At 49.4% G+C, this 10,000-nt stretch overlaps 2 protein-coding genes across 4 annotated transcripts in view; one reads left to right on the top strand and one right to left on the bottom strand.

Moving 5' to 3' along the window:
• The window catches only part of myog (myogenin), a 4,826-nt gene extending 3,105 nt beyond the window's left edge, over positions 1-1,721 (top strand). The window contains exon 3 of the mRNA XM_061218600.1: positions 1,028-1,721. Within this exon, the coding sequence (XP_061074584.1) occupies positions 1,028-1,146 (119 nt within the window). The 3' untranslated portion in view covers positions 1,147-1,721. The remainder of the gene's footprint in view (positions 1-1,027) is intronic.
• A 1,932-nt stretch (positions 1,722-3,653) lies between these two features.
• Positions 3,654-10,000, bottom strand: part of ppfia4 (PTPRF interacting protein alpha 4) — a 64,326-nt gene continuing 57,979 nt past the window's right edge. For 2 of the 3 annotated variants that reach the window (XM_061218596.1, XM_061218597.1), the window contains 3 exons: positions 9,041-9,109; positions 7,113-7,290; positions 3,654-5,114 (listed from right to left, as the gene is read on the bottom strand). In XM_061218596.1, the coding sequence (XP_061074580.1) occupies positions 5,065-5,114; positions 7,113-7,290; positions 9,041-9,109 (297 nt within the window). In that variant the 3' untranslated portion in view covers positions 3,654-5,064. Of the gene's footprint in view, positions 5,115-5,987; positions 6,082-7,112; positions 7,291-9,040; positions 9,110-10,000 lie in introns of all 3 variants that reach the window. The other variant, XM_061218599.1, reaches the window with a different exon arrangement.

Genomic DNA, 10,000 nt, shown 5'->3' with positions numbered 1-10,000 from the left:
CACCCTCCACCCCCACACACCCCCTAACTAAACACACCCCCTCACACACTCCCCCTCACACACTCCCTAACTAAACACACCCCACCCCACCTCACCCCCTCTCACACACACCCCCTAACTAAACACACGCCCTCCACCCACACACACCCCCTCACAAACACACGCCCTCACACCACACACACCCCCTCACAAACACACGCCCTCACACCACACACACCCCCTAACTAAACACACGCCCTCACACCACACACACCCCCTCACACCACACACCCTCACCAACACACCCCACCCCACCTCACCTTCTCTCACACACACCCCACCCCACCCCACCTCACACCCTCACACCACACACCCCCTAACTAAACACACACCCCCTCACAAACACACCCCCCCACCCTCACACACCCCACCTCACCAAATACACAGTCGCCCCTCATCAAACATCCCAACCGAAATCTCCGAACTCTCAACTGAAACACTTCCACTGGACATGAGCGGAATCCATTATGGGACTGTTCTCAGGAGAATAATACTCATTTAAAATGTGTGTCTGGTTACAGCCAGATTGCATGTTTAGTCAGACTTACAGAACCAGGTTTAAGGTCTTAAACAGCTGGCAAGTCCTTGGTGCAGCGATGTTCAGTCAAAGACTTTCTCCAAGTTTAATTCGGTGAAAGAATAAGCTATTTACTCCCCACCTAGTTGAATTTACCTGTCGATGCAGAACTTCACTGTGTAACCTTCATTTCTGTGACGCATTGCTTACACACAAACCTGCGTATAACGCACGGTGACACAGCACACTGAAGAACACCACAGTGCCGCAGAAACAGCAGAAATGTGGACTGCAGGTGGCAGTGTCTGACCCAGGCGTTGTGTTTGTGCGTGTCTGACCCCGGCGTTGTGTGTGCGTGTCTGACCCGGGCGTTGTGTGTGCGTGTCTGACCCGGGCGTTGTGTGTGTGCGTGTCTGACCCGGGCGTTGTGTGTGTGCGTGTCTGACTCCGTTGTGTTTGTGCGTTTCACAGACATCCTGAACGAGGACTCCCTGGAGCAGCCCAGCCTGAGGACCCTCACCTCCATCGTGGACAGCATCACCGCTGGGGACGGGGCCCCTGTCTCTTACTCAGGGGACATTTCCAAATAAACCCCCCCGCCCCCGCCCCAGATCAGCCCGGCCAGCGTGCAGAGACCAGGGGGATGTTTCACAGCGCGGTGCGCAGCGAGACCTGGAGCGGCCATTGTTACTTCAACCCATGTTCCATATTTTAGGGGGTTGCAGGTTTTACTGAGAGGCTTAGTGAGTCAGCCAGCTTTGTGAAACACCCCCCAGAGCAGCAGAATCAGCGCTCACACACCCAAGGGCTGCGGCTGCCTTTTCCTCCAACCAAAACTCGCGGTCCATTTTTATAAAGTTGATTATTTTATGTGGGAGTGGGAGGGGCTCAGCCGAGAGGGTTCTGTCTTTCCTTAACACAGAAGAAGTGAGAGGGAGTTCCTGTTTATCATTTCCTGTTTCTCATTTCCTGTTTTCATTCTTGTGTTCATTTGAGTGTGTGTTAGTTATGCTTTTAAAAAAAAAAAAGAAGGGTAAAATTCTTGGGGCCAATATTTTACACTGCAGTTTGACCAATTCCTGCTTAATTTAAACTAGATATGAATGCTAGTGTTGTACATACTTCCCTATTTTCTACAGAGTGGTTTTGCTATTTTATTCTTTATTTTGCTAACTTATTTTGATTTTTATATTAAAGATTGATGTGTATTTGTACATAACCTTTCTAAAATGTATTTTTCTGATTCAAATGCGCTCAACACAATGCACTTTGTTCAATTAATTTGTGAAATGAAATTACTGATTCATTATTTTAATTAAGCAGTCATTTAAACTGACTATTACCTTCACATTTACGGAATATAAACTTTTTTAGAGGTACCCATAAGGTGCAACACAGCAGTGCTGCTCTTAAACAGAAGAGCGTGGACTTCCACTGATCCCTCAACCAGGTGCACCCTTGAGTAACAGCATGGGGAAACACACCAAAGAGGAACCATTTTCATCCCTGGTGTTCTCTCATCCCTGGTGTTCTCTCAGACTTGTAAAAATGTAATGTTGGAATGTGTAGATGTCAGAAAAGGCAAGGTGCACTGCACACTTTAGCCCACATCTAGAAACAAAGACTGACATGTCAAACCAAACTCTTATTCTGGGTTATGATTAAAAGCACAAGACAAGTGAGAGAGTGTGAGTGAGTGAGTGAGTGAGTGAGCGAGCGTGTGTGTGTTTGTCAGAGAGTGAGTGTGTGAATCAGAGAGTGAGTTTGTGAGTGTGTGTGTTTGTGTGTGAATGAGTGTGAGTGAGTGAGTGAGTGAATGAGAGTGAGTGAGTTTGTGAGTGAGTGAGTTTGTGAGTGTGTGTGTGAGAGAGTGAGTGTGTGTGTAAGCATGTGAGCCAGTGTGTGAGTGAGTGTCTGAGTGTCTGAGTGACTGAGTGACTGAGTGAGAATGTGGATTTCTCTCATTTATCAGGAGACAGAGCCACACCCACTCATGGTTTTGGTGTGCAGGGTTTGAGGTGTGTTTGCTCCTCTCTGGTGGGTGTGTTTGGGGTGTGGCCCAAATCAATAATCACGTAGGCCTGTGCTTCAAAGTTGGAGGACAACACACACACCTCACGTTCACCTGTGCAGCGCAGAACCTCCTCCATCACCCCTCCTCTGCAGGGACTCGTGTGTGTCACACTGAGCTGCTGTGGTCACTACAGCTTCTGAAGCTCACACCGAAGACAAAACAAGAGTGTGGACGCATTTCTGATTGACGGGGAGGACAGAAGAGCTGTGACTGACAGGCTGTGACTGAGAGGCTGTAACGGACGCCGTGGGCGTACTTTCCCCTGGAGACCATATGAACTTTACAGATGAGAGTGGACCAAACATACTTTCAGATTCAATCTAAATGATCTAAATATCTACAGAAATCTTATTATCATTCTCATCAGCCATATTATAGGACTCTGTATCTATTATTAAGGTGTGTATGTCTGAACTGCTGCGATGGACTGGCGACCTGTCCAGGGTGTATTCCTGCCTTTCGCCCAATGTATGCTGGGATAGGCTCCAGCCCCCCTGCGACCCAGATCAGGATAAGCGGGTTCAGATAATGGACGGATGGACGGATGGATGTCTGAACTGCAACATAGAGAGTCAGGACACTGGATACGTCTTCTGTTCAGCGCCAGTTTGTACAGAATTATGATTTTTTTGTAAATAATTTTCACATGGTGAATTTAGCACAGAAATTCTTACAAACCTTCTGTTAGGGAGTATTTCATCCTCTGGTTCTGTTCTGGGCTGGAGTCGGATCAGTACCTGCTTGCAGCACGGATATTGAAAATTGATTGTCAAAGTCGTACAATTCTTTCATCAGACAACAGAGCTCTGTTGCCAAAAATAAACACCCAGAATTGGGGCGCACCTCCTCACCACAAAAATGACACACTTTTAATGATGTCAATGTCATGGCCAAAGACACACTGACTCTTTTGAGTGAGCCCAAGAGTCCATCTCAGACTCCCCTGGTTAAATAAAAGCTAAATAAAAAAGATACAAAGGTATATACACAGTCTTTGTTGGACAATTAATACAGGACACCATGTTAATAACAAAAATGACTTCATTTCTCAGCTTTGATTCACACTTGGCATAAAATACACTTACAGTACTTATAGCTGCCACAATAGCACAATACAACGTTCAAAATATCATTTACACACGGGCTGGGAAGGGTGAGAGAGTATACATACATCACACTTCAGGTTATTCTGCACTTAATATTCAAGATGGCGGAGGGGCGTGGAGTCCGTGTGTGGCTCAGATTCAGCACCTGGTGATTATTACGTCCCCAGCGGTGAGAACAGGCCAGCCCTGGGAGTGTCACAGGTGACCACACCTGAAAGTCATTGTCTATTGCAAAGCAGCACGTTAGCTACAGAGGGGCAGAGCCACCTCTGGACTCCTCAACTCCCACAATTCTGGGGGGCAGATGACCGAGGGTTCCTACAACTCCCACAATTCTGTGGGGCAGATGATTGAGGTTCCTACAACTCCCACAGTCCTACGAGATAGTTGTTGGTGAGGCTCCTACAACTCCCACAGTTCTGTGGGGCAGATGACTGAGGTTCCTACAACTCCCACAGTTCTATGGGACAGATGACAGGGGGGCTCTGAAATGAGGTTCAATGCACCGACGCCCCCTGATCTCCTCACACCGCAGCCCGTATAAAAGTATATTATTATATTGCTGTTTCCCCCGCTGTTTCCGCACCTCTCACACCCAACTGTCCCCTCTACCATAGAACAGTGAAACAGTTTTCAATCATAATATCTGTGTGCTGATAAAAAAAGAGGGAGAGGGATAGTTGAGCTTAATAAACCCCCCCGAGGTTCCAGGAATCCCCGCAGGTGAGCATCGTCGCAGGGTTCACAAAACACCACTCTTCAGAGGAAGTAACTGGTCACACCGGCGTTTTCAAAAACAGACAGAGGAGCCACGGGTCTACCGAACAGAGGTCCAACAAACAGGAACAGTCACCAGCTAAGACCTACCTACAGTCTTCGTACGATAATAATATAATTTTAATTCCATATATATTTCTATAAAAACATATGTCATCCATTTTATATACAGAAAGATAAAATAATTATTACCTTGCATAACCGGTAGGGGGGAATCTTATATACTGTATACCAGAGATGCACAGAATATATACTACGAAAAACAGAGTACGGGGCGCGATACACCAGCTTAAAACAGGGGGGTCTGAACCACATTTACAGCAACTAGGGAACTGGAAATAGTGGGAATTAACGGTGGTGACGGGTCTCCTCCACAGCCGGGGCGCAGGGGGCACACGCTCCCCAGTTCAGAGTTCAAGGTTCAAGGTTCAGTGGTCAGCGTTTCACCTGGCCTATTGCGCGGAGCGGGAGGCCGGCTGGGGCCAGACGGAAGCTTCTAGGCCTCAGCGCTCTCCCGAGCCCAGAGACGGCCTCTCTTCAGATTTGGCATTTCACTCTCGGAAGGCAGCAAGCGAGTGTCCGTATAGGTAGTGGGAATGCACTGCGCGAGAGTCAGAGACAGAGACGGAGTTTACGGACAGAGCGAACACACCTGTACGTTACCTCACAGGTATCTGCATCTTGGCGACACTGGGGCTTGAGCCACCAAGCGTCCCGGTCCCGGTCCCGGTCCTGGTCCCGGTCCGGGTCACGTACCTTAGCCCCTGGAGTGAAGGCTGCTTCTCAACAGCACCTCACAACATCAGCACTCATAGACACATCACTCTACACCCCCACAAATCACTGCGGGAGATCTTATTTGGTATATAATTTCAACTTTCAAATACTGTATCATCAATTGCAGAATTGTATATTCTGTTTACACTGTGTCAGCTACAAAGGCTGACCGGTTAAAAATGGTTTGGCAAAAATTTTGGGATTAGTATCTGTTATGCCCTATTAGTGATTTTAGTCAGGAGAGTTCCAGTGTTCGTGCTGGAGTTCACAGCAAGGTCCATCATATTGTGAGTGCATGCTCTACTCAGATATGTACCTGAAGAGTGAGTCATTCACAGGTGTGCCTGGCTCTGTGAAACGGTGTTGTTTACAGTAGCACACAGGATAGGTGTCAGTTAGCATTGAAGCTCACCTGCTGGTTCTATTAGCATAGAGGCTAACCTGCTGGTGCTGTTAGCATAGATGCTAAGCTGCCGATGCTATTAGCATAGAGGCTAACCTGCTGATACTGTTAGCATAGAGGCTAACCTGCTAGTGCTGTTAGCATAGAGGCTGACCAGCTAAGGCTTTACCGGTTGGTCCTGTGAGCACAGAGGCTTACCGGCTGGTGCAAGCACTGCCGTTGGCATAGAGGCTAACCTGCTGATGCTATTAGCATAGAGGTTAACCTGCTGGTGCTATTAGCATAGAGGCTTACCTGCTGGTGCGAGCGCTGCTGTTAGCATAGAGGAGTTAGCACGAGTAAGTCCGAACGGCCGAGGGGTCTAGTCTCTGAGGGACCGGGGGTCCAGCTAGCGTTGCGGCAGGGGGGGGGGGTGTGTGGCAGACAGAGACAAGACAACGTGCGGTCAGAGAAGCGTAACGGGGGGAGGGTGTTTATGCATGGGCACAGCCACTCACATATCGCCATGGAAACTGATGGTTTCCAGGCGAGGTCTGTACTCTAGCACTGTACTACAGTCTGTACTCTAACACTGCACTGCGGTCTGTACTCTAACACTGCACTGCGGTCTGTACTCTAACACTGTACTGTAGTCTGTACTCTAACACTGCACTGCAGTCTGTAGTCTACTGCAGTCTGTAGTCTACTGCAATCTGTACTCTAACACTGTACTGTAGTCTGTACTCTAACACTGCACTGCAGTCTGTACTCTACTGCAGTCTGTACTCTAACACTGTACTGTAGTCTGTACTCTAACTCTGCACTGCAGTCTGTACTCTACTGCAGTCTGTAGTCTAACACTGCACTGCAGTCTGTACTCTAACACTGCACTGCAGTCTGTAGTCTGGGTGGCCTCATGAGGAGTCCTGTTAGCATAAGATAACAACGACCACAACAGGCCACTCAGCACAACAATGCTCGCCTTTTCCTACCACTACAGTGTGCCTAACACTGAACCCAATCATAATGCTCAGTTTCAAAGATGTGTCTCCAGAACAGAACAGATTCCAGAACAGTTCATGTGTAAGAATTAAGCACTAAAGCCAGACTAGCCAGACTTGACAGTGTTTACAGTTTGACAGAAATACAGAGACAATTCTGCAAGCATATACTGCATCTAATAGGGCACATGTCCCACTTCATAAACTTTTGTTCAAAATGAATGAATTATTAATGAATTAATAATTAATTAACCATGAATGACTTACAAGTCCAGAGTTTAAGAAATCTGTGTGTTAAGAATACTTTTCCATGCGGATTATTAAGCAGTAAAGGCCAGTGCCAGCACATTCTCCATGCTGCTTCAGGAGTGCAGTTTCTCTGCGTTAGGGAACGTTAGGGGGACGCTAATGAGGGACGGACCGTGGGCGGGGCCCCTACCTTCCGGCTGTAGCTTCCTGGGAACCATGGCCATGGAGGGCGGGACGGACATGGTGGTGAGGCGGAATCCGGCGGGAAGCGTCTCCATGGAGCCGGGCAGCATTCCCAGCCCCTGCCCCTCCCTCGGCCGGAACCTCTTCCTCCAGGACGGGGAGCGCCGGAAAGACTTGTCGTCGCTCTGCGGCGGACACAGACGCGCACATACCTATACATCGGCTCTGCGCACATACCTATACATGGGCTCTGCGCACATACCTATACATGGGCTCTGCGCACATACCTATACATCGGCTCTGCGCACATACCTATACATGGGCTCTGCGCACATACCTATACATCGGCTCTGCGCACATACCTATACATCGGCTCTGCGCACATACCTATACATGGGCTCTGCACACATACCTATACATGGGCTCTGCACACATACCTATACATGGGCTCTGCACACATACCTATACATCGGCTCTGCGCACATACCTATACATGGGCTCTGCGCACATACCTATACATGGGCTCTGCGCACATACCTATACATGGGCTCTGCGCACATACCTATACATCGGCTCTGCGCACAGAGGGGCGCATCCTCATTGGACATGAGTCAAATCCTCTCGCCGCTGTTCAAAAATTCCCCCCAAAGATCCGCTTCACTCTTATGTACCTCATACTGCAGAAGCAGCGAGTGCCGTCTCTAACTTCCATTTCAGCGCGTCTCTAAAGTATGTTTCAGTTTAGTGTTATCTATCCATCTAGATAGTTTAGCCTCTTTATGCGAGCTCTGCACTCCTCAGAGAAAGGACACACTCGCACCAATAACACGAGCACAAGGTGCCGAGTCCCAGAAACACAGAAGATAAAGCCTTGAACTTGCGCCATGCTCCAGAAAAAAGAAAAAAATATTTATTGAACCATGCGGACAGTTAATGTTTCGACCACAAGGTCTTCTGAAGGAGATCTGATGAAGGTGTTCTCGATAAGACCTTGTGTATAACCGTACGAATGGTTCCATAAATATCTTCTTCTTTTTTTGGAGCATCGAGTGAACTTTGCACTGTGCCAAAGAGAAATGTCCATTAGTGCTTGCTTTAATGGACAACACAGGTCACGCAATTGAGCTGCACTATTAAGAACGTGGGTGGTGTGTATTTTTACACTCCGCGTTAACACAGGGCTTTCTTCAGCAGAGTTTGGCACGTTAACTCCGATGAACTTGAGAAACTCATCAGGTGATGAAATGTAAAACCTGCATTGGCTGTAATTGCGAGTCAGAGGTAAACGACCAATCAACAGCAGGCATAGTGAAACCTGGCCTCTTATCCAAACACAGTCCTGGCTTTCTTTCCCCCCAGGTAATTAAAACTGAACAGTTTACGCTACTGATTGGTCAGACTTGGTCTTCACACCTGGCTCTCAGGTAAAGGGAGGCTGGAAAACCAGCAGTTCTTGGCCCTCGGGGACCGTGTTTCAAAGAACATGGACGTAGAGGCTTGTCAATCATGGCGTCTAGCACTCATCATACATGGCGTATGCATGCTGGTGCTACCGATCGGAGTGGTGTGTAGAGAGAGAGATGTGCCCCCCCCAGCAGAGAGAGATGTGCCCCCCCCAGCAGAGAGAGATGTGCCCCCCCCAGCAGAGAGAGATGTGCCCCCCCCAGCAGAGAGATGTGCCCCCCCCAGCAGAGAGAGATGTGCCCCCCCAGCAGAGAGAGATGTGCCCCCCCCAGCAGAGAGAGATGTGTCCCCCCCAGCAGAGAGAGATGTGCCCCCCCCAGCAGAGAGAGATGTGCCCCCCCCAGCAGAGAGAGATGTGTCCCCCCCAGCAGAGAGAGATGTGTCCCCCCCAGCCGAGAGAGATGTGACCCCCCAGCACCCCCCCAGCACCCCTCCAGCACCCCTCCAGCACCCCCCCGGACCCACACTCACCTCGTCGAGCCGGCGGTCGGTACCGAGTGCCAGGACGTTGTTGAACTCCCGCTCCAGAACCTGTCGAGCCTGCCAATCACAGGGATGGAAAGAGCTCCCATGAGCCTCTGCAGTACGACAAACTGAGCAGAGCGACCGTCTAACAGCCGCGGAGCGCCGTCTCGCCCGGAGAGCGCTCTCCTTCCGCCTCACGAAGTCCCACTGACACTGCCCATCAGGACCTTCTCACGATGTCCCACTGACACTGCCCCTCAGGACCTTCTCACGATGTCCCACTGACACTGCCCATCAGGACCTTCTCACGATGTCCCACTGACACCGCCCCTCAGGACCTTCTCACGATGTCCCACTGACACCGCCCCTCAGGACCTTCTCACGATGTCCCACTGACACCGCCCCTCAGGACCTTCTCACGATGTCCCACTGACACCGCCCCTCAGGACCTTCTCACGATGTCCCACTGACACCGCCCATCAGAGCCTTCTCACGATGTCCCACTGACACTGCCCATCAGGACCTTCTCACGATGTCCCCCTGATACCGCCCATCAGGACCTTCTCACGATGTCCCACTGACACTGCCCACCAGGACCTTCCTGACCGTCTCAGGCACAACTCTGGTCCTCATGTTGACAGACACAATAATAGACTCCAAAGGCAAACAGAAGCCGAGAATCGAGACGAGATACTAAAAGCTTTTTTTATACCTGCATTAAGGAAGCGATTGAATACCTCTGACTAATCAGAAACAGCTGAGAAGCCAACTGCGAAATTACTTTTGATCCCCTAAAATGGCGGGGGGAACTATGTATAAAAAGGGATGTATAACAAATTATGTTATACAAAATATCCATCCATCCATCCATTATCTTAACCCGCTTATCCTGAGCAGGGGGGCTGGAGCCTATCCCAGCATACATTGGGCGAAAGGCAGGAATACACCCTGGACAGGTCGCCAGTC

The sequence above is a fragment of the Conger conger genome, chromosome 14, assembly GCF_963514075.1.
Source record: "Conger conger chromosome 14, fConCon1.1, whole genome shotgun sequence".
NCBI classification, from domain to species: Eukaryota; Metazoa; Chordata; class Actinopteri; order Anguilliformes; family Congridae; genus Conger; species Conger conger.
The sequence above is the reverse complement of the archived record's forward strand: the minus strand, read 5'-3'. Positions and strand labels throughout refer to the sequence as shown.